General features: G+C 44.4%; 1 protein-coding gene and 1 long non-coding RNA gene across 3 annotated transcripts in view; one reads left to right on the plus strand and one right to left on the minus strand.

The window, feature by feature from the left end:
• Positions 1–1,320: 1,320 nt before the first annotated feature.
• On the minus strand, positions 1,321–14,012 carry LOC111861024 (uncharacterized). The gene is made up of 2 exons (XR_002842153.2): positions 13,848–14,012; positions 1,321–2,049 (listed from the first exon to the last, which is right to left on the minus strand). It is a non-coding gene; the product is annotated as an uncharacterized lncRNA (long non-coding RNA).
• Positions 14,013–14,032: 20 nt separating this feature from the next.
• slc12a2 (solute carrier family 12 member 2) overlaps positions 14,033–20,734 on the plus strand; it is a 46,796-nt gene continuing 40,094 nt past the window's right edge. The window contains exon 1 of one of the 2 annotated variants that reach the window (XM_023845283.2): positions 14,033–14,994. In XM_023845283.2, the coding sequence (XP_023701051.2) occupies positions 14,440–14,994 (555 nt within the window). In that variant the 5' untranslated portion in view covers positions 14,033–14,439. The remainder of the gene's footprint in view (positions 14,995–20,734) is intronic. The other variant, XM_023845284.2, reaches the window with a different exon arrangement.

The raw sequence follows: 20,734 nt of genomic DNA on the forward strand, positions 1-20,734 counted from the left end.
TGGTAACCAGTGTCTATATAAAACCCAGAGGCAGCAGCAGTCCAGAGAGGCTGCGCCGCGTGACACAGACAGGATGGCGGATTACCGGTAGGGCCTGTCAGCACCTTGTGAACTTCTTTCTGGCTGAAGGAAGCTGCTGGGAGGCTCGTCAGAACCAACACCAGCTCTTGTTCTGTAGTGTCGAGATAAGGGGTGCGGCTTGGGCTTGACACTGAGTACTGCACGCATCTCTGTGAATGAGTGCCATGTTTACTGAGACACATGCTAAACTGACATGTGTGTCTCAGTGAGTCTACTCACCTCTCCAGGGCCGGGGGCTGGAATGCTGCCCCTGTTCTCCCTGTGCGTTTGCATGTTCTCTCCATGTCATGCAGGTTTTCTCTGGCACTCAAAAAATGTGCAGTTAGAACAGCCATCTCCAAATTTCCTGTGGTGTGTGTGTCCTCCAGACTTGCCATAACCCTGTTCTGATTACAATGTTTATTGTTATCATATGTTTCTTATTAATATGTACTACAGCTGTTAAAGTACGTTAGGTTGTTAAGATATATTTACATGCTGCTTATGAATGTTCTACGAATGCATTATAAAGGCATTATGAAGGTGCAGTTAATGTAAAGCATTACCTTATGTTCTATTTATTTAGCAGACAGTTGGAGTCAGGGGCCCAGCAGTGAAATCACTCCACCGACTTTTAAACCACAGGCACAGAATTGTAACCCACACTGCACCCCCACTGCACCACATTTATACAAAGCGACTTCCAGTGGAAAGAAGTGTTACAATTTTCATGTGCGCTCATTCAGATTTGAGCACTCAACTTCAGCATTATTAGTGCAATACTGTACTTGTAGTGCTCCAGTGTCGTAGTGGGATGTGTGATACGGCTTAAATCGGACACAGAAGATCTTTGGTCAGACCCATCAGATCAGGGCCTGAACCCTCAGCCAGTGACTCACGGCATGAGCTTCAAATACACAGCGCGTGGTGTCTGCGGACTCCCTAGGCTGGCACTGCGCGTAGAGGCACATGAGAGCACAGCGAGGCTGGGCATCCGTGCCCGGGACTCATACCCTCGCACAGCGTCAGAGGGCACGGGCGGTTCTGCTGACTCGCTGTGGGAGCCTGTTCAGGGCTGCTCGCCCAAGCCCCGGCACCATGAGAAAGCGGCGCTGTGCAGTATGCTAATGAGTCCGCATGTCATTACCTGCCACTGTGGACCATTGTCTTCTTTGCACTCATTTGAAATTTAAGCTTGAAACAAAGACATTGAATCACAGCACAGAAATGTAAAAAAAAAAAAGAAAGAAAGAAAAAAAAGAGAAGAAGAATGTATTTGATGCTGGGAAGAATAGGCCCTGCTTTGTTTTGATCCATGAACAACACTTACAAACACTAACAATTGATTCATATTATACACAAAAGTATGTGCATATGTATACACTTTCTATAGAATTAATTGAATGAGGAATTCCCCAGGGGCTGAAAGGAATTCTTTGTTTATTCAGACCCGGTCATTTTTATGACTGAAAGCATAATAAATATTATTTGTTTCTAAATGGGTTTAAATGGGGATTGGCGTCTTGTTCGGGGTCTGTCTTCCCGATGCTGCCTGGGATAAGCTCCGCATCTCCAGGGGTTATGGATGGAATACTCAAATGTATAAACAAACTAGCAAATAAACATGATCAGAATAGATAAATAAACAACAAAATAAACAAACATAAAAAAAAAACAAATTCAGATCCTGACTACAGTAAATCGGTAAAAAAGTGGTCTTAAAAACCAGCATATAGTGCTACAGATCGAAATTTCTTTTCACACGTTCTAAATAATAAATTCCCGGTGTTCACTCTCAGTTTATTTTTGTACTCCAGAACATTTCAAACGGCTGATGAATTTCATCCCACGGCCTGAGAAAGTCGGCTGGTTCTTGCAGCACGGCCCGCTGGCCCCCCATGGCCCATTTGGAGTTCGCGGGGGCCCGTGAGGTCCTCACAGCCACCTGGTGCCTGTCAGGCCGCCTCTGACCGTCACGCCGGCCGTGACCTGCAAATGTGACACGTCCCTTTAAAATCGGACGGCGTGCGCCCATTCGGTGATTCACACTAAACTGAGGAAGAGGAGCCATGCCTGAAAGAACTAGGGTCTGATGGAATGTGGAGGAGCCTTTGAAGGTGCACTCGCAGAAGGCTTGGTTTGGGGCCCTGAAGGGACATTTTTAATACAGTTGTCTCTTGGTATCCATGGGGGCTTGGTTCCAGCATCCCCCTCGGATACCAAAATCTATAGATGTTCAAGTCCCTTATATAAAATGACGTAGTATTAGCATATAACCTATGCGCATCCTCCCACATACATTAAATCAGAGGTGCCCGACCTTTTTTTCAGTAAGAGGTACTTTTACAAATAAAATACTCCCATGAGTTATTGAATTGCGACGGTAAATTTTACCGCTGCCTGGGGGCCCTCGGTATATTTTGCTGACCAAGAGGGGGTGCTCCCCCTGATATAGACCTACTTTGATGATCGCAGTCAGCTGGTTGGCCACCAATGAAATGAAATCTATTAATCGTCTCGAGATCGACCTGGAAGCACACTGCGATCGATCGACGGGTCGGACACCCCTGCTTTAAATCATCTCTAGATTTCTTAAAATACCAGATACAATGTAAATGCTATGTGAATAGTTGCTATACTGTATTGTTTAGGGAATAAAGACAATGAAGTCTGTACATCGTAGTTCATACAGAAAATTTATGAATAGAGAAAATATACATTCATTCTTTCTCTTCAGTTGTGTGGATTGTCGTAGTACTTGATGCGCGGCAAATTCAAATTTAGCTTTTTGGAACTTTCTGGATTGTTTTTCTGTCTAATGTTTTCAATCCACAGATGTGGAAGCCATGGATACGGAGTGCAGACTGTATTTATTTCCTTAATAACCCAATGCGGCATTGCTACCTCACACCTCTGGAGTCCAGGGCCCACTCCAGCTCTTTCCTGTTCCCCCTTGTCATCATGGGATTTCCTCTGGGTTCTCCAGTTCCCCCCTACAGTCCAAAACACACTAAACTGAATTGGAATTGCTATATCATTTGTATGTGTGAACGGTGTGTGTGCAATGTTCTGTTTTTCCGAATTATCTATTTGTGTATCGTACACGTTTCGGTTTGCACCACATTTACTTGTTTGCACCTTGTCTGTTTTGCACTAAATGCATGTTTTTCGGTGTCCTACATACTCACTGCTGTATGCACAAGACCTTTATTCCTCAGGATCAATAAAGTTGATCTTAATCTTAATTTGTCCAAAAATAGCAAAGTACAGTGGAACCTCGGATTACGAGTAACGCGGTTTACGAGACGAGCAAAGATTTTTTATAAATTTTGACTTGGAAACCGAGCAAGTCCTGGTTTACGAGCGCCAAGTATCATCAAAAATCATATGGCACACATGCGCTCCTTGTTTTTCTTGTTTTTACGCACGTCATCACAACTGAACCAATGGTTATTCACTTTCTCACGCTGCGGAATTGTGGGTAATCGTCTCCCATGCTCGGTCTCAGTCGGCATGCCAAAATAGTCAAAATTTAGTAGAAAAGCACCACCTGAATAAGGGCGTAGCAGTGCGAGCGATGAATCTGTTTAACGACAATGCAATGTCCACATTTTTACGAAATTGAAAAGGAGGCAAAAGAGGCTGTCATTGGATGGGTTCCTCGTTAAAGTCACACAAACAGAAAAAGATTCCAGTGAGCCAACAGATAGCAGTGATTCTGTTAATTATAGTGAAAGTCGTCCTACAAAATAACCCTCCTCTTTTCCTCTCTCGTCTCCCTCACACCATCCACGATTCTTTTCAAAGGTAAAGCGCAGGTTAATTTGTTTTATGTTTACTTTATATTTTGTATTAATAATTTTTATATGAATATTTTTGAGTTGTGGAACGGATCATATGAGTTTCCATTATATCTAATGGGAAAATTCGCTTTGATATATGAGTGCTTTGGATTACAAGCATGTTTCCGGAACAAATTATGCTCGTAAACCAAGGTACCACTGTATCTGAAGCTCTAGTTCAGAAATGCTCTGGGTTCCTTGTCCTCCTACTGAGATGCTTAGCTACAGATTTAAGTAACAGTCCTGAAAGCTGACACCGAACACACTGCCAGAAATGTCAGTGTTGCCATAAGTTATGCATTTAATGAGTTGAGAACTGGAAGAGAGGTAAGTAGGAGAAGAATGTGGTAACACTTTACTTAAAGCTATCATCTATAATGCATTATAATGGTTGGTATAAGAATTAAGGATGCTCTGTACTACATTATGAAGATATCTAGTGCATTATAGCTTTGAGCTTCATAAAGCATTCATAATGCATAATACAGACGACTATAATGCGTTATGCCTATTCTACAGTGCCTTGAAAAAGTATTCCTTGAACTTTTTCACATTTTGTCACCTTCAACTTTGGTCTCATCTGACCAGAGCACCTTCTTCCACATGTTTGCTGTGTCCCCTACATGGCTTGTGGCAAACTGCTAATGGGTCTTCTTATGTCTTTCCTTCAACAATGGCTTTCTTCTTGCCACTCTTCCATATAGGCCAGATTTGTGGAGTACACAACTTATTGTTGTCCTGTGGACAGGTTCTCCCACCCGAGCTGTGGATTTCTGCAGCTCCTCCAGAGTGACCATGGGCCTCTTGGCAGCTTCTCTGACCAGCGCTCTCCTTGCTCGGTCTGTCAGTTTAGGTGGATGGCCATGTCTTGGTAGGTTTGCAGTTGTAGCACACTTTTTCCATTTTTGGATGAAGGATTGAACAGTGCTCCTTGAGATGTTCAAACCTTGGGATATTTTTTTATAACCTCACCCTGCTTTAAATTTCGGCACAACTTTACCTGTCTGGTGAGTTCCTTGATCTTCATGATATTGTTGGTTCATTACTGTTCTCTAAAATACCACTGAGGCCTTCAGAGAACAGGTGTATTTATAATGAGACTAAATTACACACAGGTGGACTCTTATCTAATTAGGTGACTTCTGAAGGCAATTGATTGCACTGGATTTTATTAAGGGGTATCAGAATACAGGGGGCTGAATACAAATGCATTTTTCTTAGCTTGCATTTTTGAAAACCATGTATCTTTTTCGCTCCACTTCACAATCATGTGCTTCTTTTGGTTGGTCTAGCACATAAAATCTCAATAAAAAAACATTTAAGTTTGTGGTTGTAAGGTGATAAAATATAAAAAAAAATTCAAGGGGTATGAATACTTTTTCAAGGCACTGTATTTAAAGCCAAGTTTTTAATGCTTTACAAATGCATTATAATGTGTTATGTATGTGTTCTGTAGAATCTTATAGGCATGGCATTTATAGAAAGTGTTACCAAGATTGTCTTTACATGCCATCCACTGAAGTATCATTGTTTTTAGCATCTGATTTCTGGAAGCTTCTCTGTTACCTAAACCCATGAAAACATTCTTAGGGAGCCATGACAGTAGGGTTTTTATTTTCTCTTTCGTCCTGAAAGTTTTATTCTAGAGACAGAAAATCATTTGCAGGTATCTGCGTCTCACAACCCCTGGCAATAATTCCACTGGCTACGACTCCCTTTAAACTAGCAGCAAGAAGTTGTATTTTGCATGTCAAGGTTAATTTGATCTTAGTGTGTCAGGTAGTTATTGCGCAGTACATGCAAAAATGTTCAGAAGGACGAACTGGTTTGCTACCAAATCCCACATTAACGTGGACCAATACTACACCTAACATGACCATTCCTATGCTTAAATTTTGTCAGGTTATATGTTTGGATTGCATGAGCAACACATGAACCACAATAAAGTTTTGTGTGCTTTTTTGGCAGAAGCTTTACTCCTGCTGCCATGTACTTTAATAAAGCGCAGTGTGTTTATGAAGCAACCCAGAAACTTCACTATCTCAACGTGCCCCAAGTAAAATTTTCTTTCACTTCACACTATGATTCACCCTGAGCCTCAGTCTCCTCTTATGAATCTATTTTCTTTTTAATTTGGACGATGCAGCCTGCGTGTGGGTAGAGCCCTTGAGACTTGACACTTCTGATCTAAAAAAATATTATATTGGGCCAACCTCCAAAAAACAGTGATGTTTTTTTAGCAATTGACAATATAGCTATAACTATTATGCAGGGCAGTGGGATTAAACATTGGCCCTGGACTTTGGGTCACCCATGATAAGTTTAGTGGATATGGGGTACTGGGGGGGGCACTTTACCAAGCAAATTTTTTTGCCAGTTAAGCCCTCTTATTGTTTTGTTATTGTTTATATACTATATATATATATATATATATATATATATATATATATATATACACACACACACACACACACACACACACACACACACACACACACACACACACAATACCGTACATATATATACACACAGGCACTCACACAGACAATATAAATTGTGGTTTCATTCATGAAAGGGAGCCTGTTCATGCATTCCTGAATTAAATTCTACCCCCCACCCCATCTAGTTGTCATCTAGTTAATTATCTAAGTAATTGAAGTTCCTTGCTTGATCAATCAAGTAAACAGCTTTATTTAATATAATGTCTTTGTTGCAGAGCATGCCGTCGGGAAATCTGAAGATGATTCCTCTGAAGGAATCCCCAAGCGAGATAATACTTATTAATATACAAATCACAGATCGCAAATACAGCTGTGAAGTATGAATGAATGTCCCTCTGATCATAGCTTCAGTCATGCTGAAATCGTTGTAGGTTGTATGCCTGGGTCCTTCTGGTGATATGAGGCAAACAAGAGAGCAGATATTGTCGATAAACAGCTCATGGAGTTTTACGGACACAAAAATGTTCTGAGGGCCGGAAGAAAAATGATTGGTTATCTCCCCAAACCAATCAAATTGTAGAGAGGTTGGGGCCAAGCAACTAGACAAAACGAGACCCACCAATCAGATGTCTTGGTCCCACCTCCTCCAGTTACTCCGACCCACCTGCACTACAATCTGATTAGTTATCTCTCTGAATCAATCATTGTTCCTTCTGCCCTTAAAACATTTTTGTATAAGTAAAACTCCCAAGAGCCAATAAATATCCTGATTATGTAGACAGAGAGAAATATACACCCTTAAAGGAGACCCAAGACAATGTGAAACAGCTGATGCCTAAAATCTCTTAAGGCTCTAATCAGAGCACAGCTGACAGGGATAATCTGCAGGAATCCTGATTCCCGTCACCAAACATGGTTGTACATGGAACCCCGGGAGCCTGGGCGAAGCTTTGCTAATTGGTCATTTACAAAGTTAACGTTTAACCGAATTGGCACAGGAATCTCAAAGGCACCTGCCCTCTATAGCAAAGCCAGGTTCTCCTTAGCCAAGGACCATAAAGTGGTTTCTTAGGAGGTGCTCAAACACCCAGAGAGCATTCAGGTGGAGCAAATAGTTACTTGACATCTGATTATTGGTGTAATAAATGATCCTATAGATGTAATAACAGCTGACACAAGTCATCCTGTAACAAATGGAGCTTAAGACCTTGGGGCACGCATCATAATGACACACGGTTACCCTGGAAACAAAATGTAGGCTTTAAGTACGTTTGTGAGTTGTAGCCATTATTTGCAGAGTTAAAAGTTTTCAGAAGAATGCAGCAGTTTGTCTCTGCAAAGGGGTTAACAGTGTTGCTTGATGGGCAACAGTATTGTGATCACACTTAACTGTTTACAAGTTCTTTTCAAGCCTTGGTTTGGTCTGTGTGGAGTTTATGATGCCTGTGCACTTTGCTCCTTTCTAAAGAAACAGCCTATCGGGTGACCAGACACCCCAACATCTATCTTGTACGTAATAGAGCAGTGTTTCCCAATCCGGTCCTTGTGGACTCAGTCCACATTTTTGCTCCCTCCGAGTTCCCTGCCAGACAGTCCACATTTTTGCTTTTGGACCCAAAAACATGGACTGTCTTGGGTCCCTGAAGACTGGATTGGGAAACGCTGCAATAGAATGTATTACTGCTCTGCAATACGTCTTCTGTGGTGTAACACACAACATTCTGTTGGTTTACCTGGGAGAATCATGACCTGGATGGATACAGGCTTGACAAATCTGACACATGAAGTCGTCACTTATCTATCTCACAACATGAGAAAATCTACAGTTACAGGGAACAAGGACGAGAGCTATTTAGTTCACTTAAAACTGGATGATGAATTTTTTTCACTAAGGCCCAAACACTTCAAAAGCCATGTTTCACGTGCTTGGCAGCTTCGTGTGAGATTCTAAGGAGGTTGTAAGAAGACTGACCAGCCATCCATTACACTGATGACTCTCCACCTTCTGGGTATCATGCACTCATGCTATGTTTATAACACAGGGACTATAAGAACACAGAGCAAAAACCTTTATTGCTTAGTGCATTGTTTCCCAATCTGGTCCTCAGGAACTACCAGGCATTCCATGTTTTTGCTCCCTCCAGGGAGCTGAGAAGGAGCAAAAACCTAAAAAAACATGCTGAGGTTAGAGTTACCAAATTGCCCATAGGTATTACTGTGAGTGAATGGTGTGTGAATGCGCCCTGCATTGGGTTGGTGCCCCATCCTGGGTTGTTCCCTGCCTTGCCCCCGTAGCTGTATACCCGGTATAGGCTCCCACCCCCGGTGACCCTGCGTAGGACAAGGGGCTTCAAAAAATGTATGTGTGAATGGATGGATGGACGATGGGTATACAGCAATAAATAAACTGCTGAGTGGGAGTGGACAGAAATATGAATAAATACGAATTACTGGATAAACGTATGCCCTTCTAAGGGTCAGGCCTATTTCTTAGAGTCCTGTGTGGGGTTCAGTGAGGTGATTTATCATAGGAAGGCATAGAAATAATGTAACATCTTAATTGTCTGGTGTCTTGATAACTATTGGGAAGATGCTGCTCTTGAAACATGAGGTTTTTATCGACTGGGATCTGAGTTGTCTGTCGGGGCAAAGCAACTGGAACTGGTCGTGCGCTATGTGTGATGGGGAGGATGAGGGAACCTTGTTGGACTTCAGGAAGGGGAGAGGTCAGTGACAGCGACCTGAGAGGCCTTTTAAATAATGTCACATTAACCTTGTCTGGTAGCCTGTGCTACCTGGAGGACATTAGGATGCTGGTAATGATGCATTTTCTAACAGTTCTGTTCTTTCATGTGCCAGGGATAAAAAAAATAAAAACTTTTAGGGGGAAATTTCTAACAAAACATGCTGAGGTTAATTAACTTTGAGGGTGTGTTAGATTGTGTATAGATTTGAATGGGTGTAAGATTTTGGGGGTAGAAACTAAAATTACAGTCACCCCAACAGATGACAAAAAAAATCCACAAATTACAATCCATGGTGCTGGCTAGTTAAACATTTATTAGTGAAATGCCAGTGCAGAGCAATAACGTATCTTGTAAATAACTATAGCAAATGATCTTGATTATTTCCTCTAACTTTTGAGAAGATTTACTGTGGGAAAAGAATCCTGCCGGCAGTGACCTTTGAACTCCCAGCAGAGAAGCTTTGCAAATGCACCCTGTAACCATCCCACAAACACCCCAGCTTCCCCACCCACCTCTTTTTTATCCAAGAGGCACTTCAAAAGACGCTTCATATCTGGAGCTTTCCGGAAAGAACAGGCGAGCGAACGCAAGTTATGGCATAAATGCAAATTTTTCAAATTACACCAGCCATGCTTAGTTGCCAGTGGCAAAAGCACGCACATGAGCACACAGCATTAGTCACGGAAACGTCTGAGGAACCACGAAGTTTTGGTTTGGCTCAGCTGTTTAGGTGTGAACAAAATGGCCGATTCCCTCGTATACTTGAGACAAGCTGAGAACAGTGATCTTGATGTGCGAATGACTTTCACAGTATATGACAGTGGGGTGACAGAAAGGCCTTCGTCACACCATTCTAAGCCAAAGGCCTGAGGCCATCTTTTTTTTTTTTTGAAGGTCTGCAATGAAATAAACAGGACATCTAGCTTTCATCATGTAACATTAGTACATCACTGATATCTATGCCAACTGACTCCTTGAAATTCCACACGTTGGGAATTTAATTCCAATTCCACCTGTTTGCATGTACATCCCTCTTAACAGGCTAATCTGTCATCGAATGGTAATATTTTACTTTTAATACTCACTTCCGGACATATTTACAACCTGGTTCTGTTTCAGCGAGTCCACAATAGTCTTGGGACAGATGTGAAGTTTTGTAGTATTTTTTACCTTTCAAAAAACATGCAATGCTTCCTAAATTGCTTTTGAACACTTATTTGTCAATGGGTAATATTAATTTTGGCGAACAATAGAGCCCTTTATATGAATTAACATTCATGCATGTAGTGCAGCTATTTTAAGCTCTAAACTTTAAATTGCACTGGACATAATAATGATGAATAAATATTAATGCATTTGTAGATAGAGGGTTTCCATAGGTTAAGCACAGCTTTATATTTTAATCTATAAATATGTAACATATTATCCAGGAAGGGGACAATTTAAAAAAATTTGACCAGACTTTATATGAATTTTGTTATATAAAGTTTGACTATGAAATGGCATCAATCAATCATTTAAATTATTTTTGCTTCTTTAAATTGCACTCTTTTATTGTGTTTCATTGAGAAGATCCAGGCTCTCAAGACTGAGCACGCTGCTACTACTTTGTAAATATTTGGTTGCTGCCTTTGGTTTCTGAGAAACTAATGACTAGAGGCAGAGGCGTAAAGGCACTTAGCCGTGTGTCCTTTTGTTTTTTTAGAAACTATAGATTAACCCACCATAATGCCATGCAATATCACTTCCAAAGCTCATGTTACTTTGCTTTTCGGAACTGTCTAGTCTGGGGCTAAGCTGAAACACTAACATGCTCCATCTTATTGAAGAGACGACCTTCAGAGAAATGAAGGGTAGAAGAAAAACAGAAAACGCAATAAAACCGTGTTAAAATAACAGAGGAAGAAAGTTGTCTGGACCTTATTTCATCACCATTATATCACTGTCACAGGAGTATTTAGATTGCATTCTATTCTTATTTCATATTACGGTTAGCAAGGGAGATTTTTTCCATATATGGGATGAAAGTAGACCTACAAATGATAAAAAAATTACCCTTCCTGTTCCTCTGTTGGTCTCCCTTCACTGTGAATGAGGCCTTGGGGTATCTGCAGAAAGGTGAGTGACATGATTGGAATTATGCCCATGAAACCTGTAGCTGGCTTTGCTGAGAGCTTTTGTCTTTGGAAACCATAGTATGTAATTCAAAGCTTCATGGCTGATTCTAAGTAACTCTAGTGTCTTGTTCATGATTATGGACCATTACTGGACTTTTCCCATTGGCTGAGTTACAGCCATGGATATGAGACTACAGCACAAATTTTTGTTTCACTCATTTCTCTTTTTTTTCCCCCAAACTGCAGCCTGGCCCTTCCCTGCTTCTCATCAATGAAGCGCTCCTTCCTTGCTTTATGGGACTTAATTCCGGCTTCTAGGAGCCTGTTATGAATTGTCCTGCACTTAATGCTTCCCATTCCTTTTGAAGATCACTTGATGTCATCCTGCAATTCATGAGAAACTATCAGATAAGTTAATGGTCATCTCTGGCATTAGAAAATCTCTTCTGCCCTTTACCTGGCTGGTTTCTGGTCGTTCCCAGTGTCTCCTGATTCACCGTATTCTTTTGTACTACTGTCTTATGTATACTGCTGTCTTACGCTACTTAGCATAACCTTCTGCCAGCAAAACCATGATTAAACCAGGTTTTAAAAATGCAGATTTATATAAAAATATTGACTGGTTTCTTTATTTTTTCCACGGCTGTGTGTATATATATAGTTTTATATAGAAATCCATCATCAAATTCGCGGATGACACTACACTGATCGGGCTCATCTCAGGGGGAGATGAGCCAGCCTACAGAGATGAGGTCCACACACTGACAGAGTGGAGTTCAACAAGCAATTTGGTGCTAAGCGCCACAAAGACAAAGGACGTCATCATTGGCTTGGGGAAGCACAGAGGGGATCATTCCCTACTTTTTGTCAGTGACGTTTGCGCTGGAAAAGATCCCTCTCAACAAATTCCTGTGGACACACATCTCCTGGTCTACTAACCTCTCGACGCCTGCAAACAAGGCACAGCAGCAACTTTCTGAGAGCACTCAGATGGACCAGAAGCTGCTTGCGGCCGTCTGTAGCTCCGCCATCGAATGTGTCCTGGCGTACCACATTACAGTGTGATATGCCAGCTGCTCATCTGCAGGCAGGAGAGCCCTCCAGGGGGTTATTAACGCTGCCCAAAAAACCATCAGCTGCTCTCTGCCATCCCCGGAAGCCATCGCCAGCTCCCGCTGCCTCTCCAGAGCCCACAACATCCTCAGAGATTCTCTGTCCGTCCAGCACACAACTTGCTGGACCTGTTGCCCTCTGGTATGCGTTACAGGTCCATCGAAACACGCGCCTCCAGACTCAAGGACAGTTTCTTTGCTTGGGTTCTAAGATCACTAAAAAACAAAAATAAATCTATGCGCAATATCAATCTTTAGTGATCACAAAACCCAGCACAATATTAATATTCCTTTTTATTTCTTATTCATCCGAAGTATTAATATTTACTACCTGCTATATTAATATTTACTACTACTAATATTTACTACCTGCTTCCTATGGCCTGCTGCTTTTACATGGGCGTATACATACAAGTATTTATTTGTATGATTTGTGTTTTTTGTAATTCTTTTATCATCTCTTTTTCTCTTTTCTTTTATAATACTAAACAGATGCCGCACTCCTTCCTTCGTTGTGTATTTAGTATATGATGACAATAATATTTTGCTTCTATTCTATTCTATTGGTGACATGCAAATTTACAGGTCAGAACATGCACAGGCCAGGCGTTTACCCATATCTTATACATACTTTGGTATGCTTATAACAAGCATTCCTGCTTGTTACTGTATCTACCTACTAGTTCAAGGTAAGCAGCCATTGTACTGTTTTAAGTGGCTTTTGCAGTGTGTTTGTGGGTGTGTGCCTTGTGGAGGACTGGCTTCCAGTCCAGGTTGTTTTCTGCATTGCGTGATCTTTCCTAGGATAGACTCTAGACATACCATGACCCATAGCCATTAGAAAATAGATGGATGGATTGAAGGATGCATAGATGTTTCCATAACCATATTCTCCTTGATGTCCTTGAGTCCTGGCTACCATGAAACAATGTTCTCTGCTTATTCTCCATCATAACTGGGGCCAAAAGTAAGACTGATGCGTAATGTCACCTCACCATCCAAGTAGTTATTTGGATCCTAACATGCAGAATGTAAACTGACTTTCCCAGAAGCCAGCTTACAGAACTTTCCAATCTGCCAGAGCTCTTAACACTGCTGGATATCAATGCTCGATATAGCATTTTAAAAGCTGTCTAGACGGTTCTTTGCGACACCTACAAAGAAGTGTGACGTACAACCTCTATGTGGGAGAACAAGCTGCAAACTTTGAAGTAGCCGATGCTGAAGTGAAGATTTGCATTTCTTGGTTCTACCTGGAGGCTCAAAGACTTATATTTGTTCACTACCTGTAAAAATGCCCTACTTCAAGAAAGCAGTCATTTTTAGGCAATCCCCTTGTAGTATGTGTTTGAAAATGTAGTCACAATGTATTTTCAATCAGATAATTAATCTATAAAAGAGGCACGTTGCTTTTTATAGATGTAGTGTGGTCATAGAGTAGTTAATTATTTAATTCATTACGCCGTTTCTATCTAATGAGCCTTTTTATCGCCTTACAATAAAAAGTCACGGAAAGGTTCACCCATACCTCGTTATTTCGTGGACAGCTCTTTCTGGGCAAAAACACGCCTCCGACGTCTGATTTCATACGCATGGGCACGCCCTAAAACCACCGCCCCTCCCCAATGCGGAAATCTCGCGAGATTCCACCTCTGGCTGGGACCCACCCCGTGCCGTGATGCCCCTCTGCGGCGTGTCTATATAGCAGTCCGAGGAGCGCTGCTGCTGAAGGAGGAGCTGCGGCAAGGTCGGTGAGCGGAGCATCCCTACGGGCGACATCTCTTGGAGGAAAAGGAGGCGCGTACGGCTATTAGGAGAGGTGCTCGAGGGGGACCGCCCTTCTGCTTTCGGACCTTTGGGCTCCGAGTTTGATGCCGTTTTTCCTCCTCCGAAGAGACGCTTCCTCCGGCGGATGCTGAGCTCCCGCGTAACCCCTTTGTACCCGCATGTTCTGAGGGAGGCGGAGCGGCAGGGACGCCTTTGCTGATTTCCGAAGCTCCCTTTCCCGGCACTTTAGCAGCCAGAGCGCAGTGATACCGGGGGCTTTTTTGGGGGGGCTTTGCGGTACTGGCTGGTCTTTCATTTATCGCTGGTATCAATTCGCCGGGTAGTTATTTGCCATGTCAGCGCCATCATATTCATCCAGTCCTCCCCCCTATGAAGAGCAGTCTCCGGCGGGGCAAGGACTGTTCCCGGACACCGGACTCAAACCCGCTGGTCCAACGCCGAGCCAGAGCCGGTTCCAGGTGGATCTCGTGGCGGAGGCGGCCGGCGCGTCCGCCGGGGACAGCGGTGCGGCCGGCGACAAAGCCACCTCCGTGTCCGGAAAGGCACACGATGGATCCGAGCCGGCGACCGGCGGCGAGGAGGCGAAAGGCCGGTTCCGGGTCGTGAACTTCGTGGACCCCAGCGGCGCCGGGAGCCCGGACGCCGTGCCGACGGAAGCCTTCCAGAACGGGGACACGGTGATGAGCGAGGGCAGCCTGCACTCGTCGACGGGCGGCCAGCAGCACTACTACTACGACACGCACACCAATACGTACTACCTGCGCACCTTCGGCCACAACACCATCGACGCAGTCCCCAACATCGACTTCTACCGGCAGACTGCGGCGCCGCTGGGGGAGAAGCTGATACGACCCACCCTGTCTGAGCTACACGACGAGCTGGATAAGGTGCGTCCGGGTGCGCGTGCTGGGCTCCCGTGGCCGGGTAACCTAACCTGGGGACACATGTACAGAGATGCACGCCGCAAAGCGGTTTGCATCTCAAGTCAGCAGGGGCACACCGTGCATGCGCGTGTCCCCATCAATATGCCATCCGAGACCTTCTCTGATTTATTGCATATTTATATCCGATATCCATCAGACCATCGGCCGACTGGCACCGGTCGCTGTCGCCTTTGATCGCACTGATGTGACTTGTTTAGATGCTCGGCTCATGCTTTCATCCTCCCGGGGGTGAATTTGAATGTTTGGGACCGGCTGTCTGTCTTGAATGTGGCGGGGGGCTTGACCACATGACCCTAAGATATGCCCCGTGATGGGAACGATTTTTTTTTGTTTTTTTTGTAGTTGTTCGTACCCTACCTCGCCGCGTTATTTTTGGCGACATATATTGTCGACGCGTAAGATATTACACGGCAACCGCGAAAATGTTCAGCAGTAGGTCAAGTACCAAGAACAACCACCTGCAATGAAGCGCATGTTATACACATCATGTTCGTCTGCCAGGACCTTGAACTCCAGTCATCTGTTTCAATGTCTCTTAATTCACCAGTTATTCCTTGCATGCAACACTTTCTCTGCCGCCGTTACACCCACTGCCTTGGCGCCAGAAATGCAGGATAAGGTTACTCTGTTTTCTGACAAGACAGTACCTCTATAATCCCTTTTTACCTCAGAAGGCACAGGCTCCAAATTAGAGATTGTGATAAGTGATCCTGTGAATGCATGCAGGGGTGGGCACTATGATGCACGTTTGCTTAGTCTCAAATTGCCCGAGTAGTACCTTTTTAATTTGCTTTAATTTGGTCTATTTGTAAAGACTGGTTTGGTAATGCGAGAAGCCTGTGGTGCATGGTGAAGATCGTATTTTTGCCTGCATCCCCCAAACTTCTGGGATTTCATTTTTTAATGTATTTTATTTGTAATGGTGCCGTATTGTCGATTCAGGAGTTTTTGTTTTGCCGGGGGGATGCTCAAGGTCATACATCAGCTCCCAGCCAAAACATATTGGTGTTTGTTTTTGTGGTAACTGGATATGTATATTAAGGCGTGCATTTCAGCTTCTCACATTTCGGAGTAGCTTCAAAGTGGAATAGTCATTCATAGTATTGTATGAAATGTGTAACACTTATTTTCATTCCATTAGGGTATTTGACATTTGTTTAAGCGAAATGTGACTGCTTCGTTTGGTCTGTGGTTTTGACCTGTGACCTCCTGGCCTCTGGTCTAGTTCCTCAGAATCCTCGCTTTCCTATTGAATTGAAAGTGCTGACCGGCATCATATATATTTTAGTGCGTGCGGCTCCGTTTGTCCAAGGTTTTGCCGTCCCTCAATCCACCAGTCTATTCTCTCATTTGTCAGCGTTTGTCACCATTCTTATATTCCTGCAGTTTTTGGTGAGTGTCCCCTTGGTGTCCCCAGCACAAGGTTGGTTTTGCCAGCAGGGACACTTCCGACAGGCACCTGGGAGCCGCCGTGTGTGTCTACATGCCAGTGGCACACAGCCGTGCCAGATGCACCATGCTGGCTCGTCACACTCCATCACATCTTGGCAACTTAATCCATGCACATTTTTTATTAGTGTTCCACCCCCCGCCACCCCCGCTGCTGTGTTTCCACTTTCATGTACAGCGTTTCGGGTTCCTCGGGAATTAAGTCTGCGGTATGTTGTATGCTATTTTCAGAATCTGTCATATTTCAGCTTCCTACAGCTGAGCTTTGCTGTTTTTTTTTTTTTTTTGCTTTTTCCCTGCAGATCTGGGTAAATGATATATGTTGCTTTTGCTCTGTCTCTGATAAAGCTAATATTTACATATGCACACGTATCATAGCTCGCATGCATGCGATACCCCCCCCCCCCTGTAAATAATGCTTGGGTCCTTAGCCAAGTGGCATGGAGCATCAGTATGTCTCATCAGTAGGGATGGGCTGATCCACATTTTTTAAGTTCCAATCTGATTCCGATGCCATACTGATACAGAGTACAGTATAATAGCTTTTTTCTTTATAGGTGCACAGATCCAGCTTTTTCAGTGCCGCTACGATTTTGATACCTGAGCAGAGGATATCAGCTGATTTGAGTACCGATCTGATACCGGAGCTCTTTTTTTTTTTTTTTTTTTTTAACTAGCAAATACAAATGAGAAAAATGTATGCCAAAAATTTTAATTGGGCTATAGAGACATGCGTAACGTACTGTACCACCTCGTTAGTGCATCTTGTTTCACGTCTTGTTTTAAGCGTTTTTGAGGCATTTGCAGTTCGGTTTGAATATCTTGAACACAATAGCGACCTCTACTCATTACCATAAACTCCCCCATCACCCTGTTTGGAACCACGATTGGGTTACTTAAGCACATCCGAGACAGAATGTATCGCAGAACGGTGGTGAATCTCTGCAGTCCCTGCTGAGTGCCGGGACACGGCCCGTGGGGGTGGAGGGCAGCTCTGCGGGGCATGCCATGTCCTGGCAGCGCCCGGCGGCCTGCTGACCGCTCAGAGGGAGGCTCCAGCGCAGCAGGCCTGTTATGCGGCGGCAGACCATGCTGAATTATTCAGGTCTTGATGCTGCTGTGCGAGGCTGGAGGAAAGACCCGAGCTGCGGAATAGCAGTTCAGGCCAACGCCCTAGCAGATCAGGGTGGGCTGGGCACCTTGTACGTGCTTCAAAATTGTATTGGGGTTCTGTCTGATGTACATTGAAATCTAACTCCATCTGGATGTCACTTTTTCAGCATGTTGTCACTTTAGCACCATCAGCTTCAGCCTTCCTGGCAGCTGTAGCTGTGATCTTCTAGCCATTAATTCAGTCGCAGAGCTGGACAACCTTCCCACTGGTGCCCCTGAGGTTGTGTCCTCACCTACAGATGCTGCCTTCATCTTCAGAGACCCACGTTGCTGCAAAGGCCTTCAGAGCTGTGGTACATGGAGATGGAAGATCAGATGCTTGAGAATCACTTGACGGCTCTGATCAGTGTTCCTTGTCACCTCTTGTTTATATCTGTGTTCCTCCTTCCTGTGGATGTGCCGTTTGGTTTCTTGGGTATCTGACAAGAGACCAGCCTGAAAGTGGCTCCCGCGAGCTCGTTGGGCTCGGTCAGCTGACCCCGGACTTCACACTTCACACAAGAAGTTGAAGTATTTCCCCCATCACTCATGACTCCCCTCCCTTAGAAATGGTAGAGGCCCAAGATATGTGTGCAAATCCCTCCTGTCACTTTAACATTGGACCAGCCATTGTTGGCTACCATGTAGGTCCTAGATGTGAAGTAGTTCAACTTATCCATCCATCTATTGCCTACATGGTGCATAATCGAACTTGTGATCTCACCAGTGTGACCCCCCCCCCCTCCACTCTGTGGCCTTCATTAATGCAGACTGTTCTTAATAGGGCATTGTTTTGGACGTAGCTTATGTTCCCCCCGGACAATGGCGCGTTTTTGAATGACCCGGTCCGACACTGATGGTACGCACTGGTCATGTGTCACCCCAGGGTGTGGGTAGGAAGTGCATGGTGGCAGGTGGCCAAGGCACAAGCTGTACAGTGCCCCCCGAACTGCACTCTATTCACGCGCCCACCTCCATCTTTTAAGTCGATTTAATTTGTGGCCGTCTTGCTCCGTGTTGAATTCCCTTGCTGTATCAATGCCCCCTCCCCCTATGCCCTGGAAAGAATTTGTCGGGCTGTACTGGTTTTTTAGTGCTGCTTTGAAGGAGCAAAGGGTTTTTTTTTTTTTAAAAAAAAAAAAAAAAAGCTCGATCTGCTACATTCTGTCTCTTCTATGCAAGCAGTCGCTTCCCTTATCTGTTCCTCTGATAAAAGTCTGTCCCAGTGTCAGGATGTGCAAGAAACGTGACTATTTAATAGTGCATCTCATGATGATGATGATGATGATTTGTTATTATGAGGTGAGTCATAGCTTGTGGGATCTGCTATTAGTTAGCGGTCACAGTTGGTTGCTTGGTGTGGGTTTGGTGGCATGTGGGGAGACCCCCAGGTACCCAAAGTAACACCCCCCCTTTACTAATTTGCAGGCACAGCAGCCATCGCAGGCCCTTTGCGGTGGTCTTTGTACGTAGTGCCGTTCTGGGCCACCCGTTGCACCAAATCACGATCGGCGGAGAGTGCACAAAAGACAGGTGATGCCTCCCGTGTAACCAAGTCCTTCCTAGGGATGCCAGTACTTTCCATGTCATATGAGAACGGGAGACAGGCTCGTCCCCTCGTCCCCTATCGGTCCCCGTGCCTGAGCCGCGCTTGTGCAAGACTCACTCCCTGTTCTCACTCTTGCCGACCACACTTCTGTTTTTTGGTGCTATCTGATTTACCACCGGAAGAAAATGGCCCCCATCTGCAAAGTACATGTTTTAGCCTTTCGGGTAATCAAGAGCAAGACAGTGTCAGAGTGAAACAGCACACATTGCATGTGATGTTTATCAGGGTCCTGGAAGGTGCCTGTCACCTAAGCACCATGTTGAAGTAATTGTTTCCCTAATTGAGCTCGTCTTCCCTCGCTCTCTCCCTATTGCTGCATAGGAGGCGGTGCCTTCTGTCATGGTGACCTCTCATGTAAGAGGTTTGTGTGTTTTCTCTCATGATTCTGCTTTGCCCGTCATCACGTTTGTGCCATTGGGCAATTTGGTCTGTGTGTAGCGGTTTGTTGGTCTTTGAGTTTTCAATCTTGGTTGGTTAGTTTTGTCCTGAAAGTGTAACATTATTTTCCCCCCCTCCCTGTTTTAATCCGAATCGTGACTTACCACGGCAGTGCGACCCTGCAGGCCATGTGGAATATCTCTGCTTTCTAGTGTCTCAGTCTGACTGCTAAATTTAACAAATGACCTCGACCAACCGCAGAATGGATGCGTGACTGCAGCAAAATATTTGTACTTTTACTGTGTGTGTGTGTGTGTGTGTGTGTGTGTGTAACTGAATCTCCCACCCCAGCAAATGTCCTCTTTGTCTTCATGAAAGACACAAGCTTCACCCATAGTAGGTGACCTCTGAAGCACCCCCCCCCCCCCACTGCATGCATCGATGAAAGGCCCCCAGTCTTCTGTCACTAATGCCAGTGGTGTCCCCTTTCCTCCAACTCTCGTCCGTGTGGCTGGCAGTTTTATTAGATCCTGCTGCTGCGGATTTCGTCCAGGGACCTTACAGGCATCTCTTACAGGCAGCTTTTCAGATCCTGCATCCGGAAAGCTGAGCCAACATCCAGCTAATATCCAGCCCTCATCTGCTCTGGTAGCTGCTCTGGTAGCTGCTCGGTGTGTCCCGCTGCCCTTGGTGCCTGACGTTGGCCTTCCAGGGTCTTAGCACGCAGTTTAGCGGCAGATGCTAACCTCACTGGCGCTTCTTTATTCCTGCTGTTTGGCTTGCCCTTTGTGCTGCCTCCCTGACTATGACAGCCAGCTGTTCACATGGTAATCCCATCTAGTGTGAGGCAGAGCATGGATCCTGTTTGTTGTTGTTCTGTTTTGTTTTTGAGTGGCATAAACATGTCAACAGGCCTGTGCATTTTCTATTCTTAATGCAAATGTAAAGGTGTGAATGCATGCTAATGACATGCAAACGTCTGCTTTGCCAGCCAGTTTTAAGCCCCAGTATGCATGTGTGGGCTGTTTCATACACCTGAGGGCTGCTTCATACGGAAGAGCCAGGAATTCGCAGTTATATGTAGAAAGTTTAGTG

The sequence above is a fragment of the Paramormyrops kingsleyae genome, chromosome 7 (assembly GCF_048594095.1).
Source record: "Paramormyrops kingsleyae isolate MSU_618 chromosome 7, PKINGS_0.4, whole genome shotgun sequence".
NCBI lineage: Eukaryota > Metazoa > Chordata > Actinopteri > Osteoglossiformes > Mormyridae > Paramormyrops > Paramormyrops kingsleyae.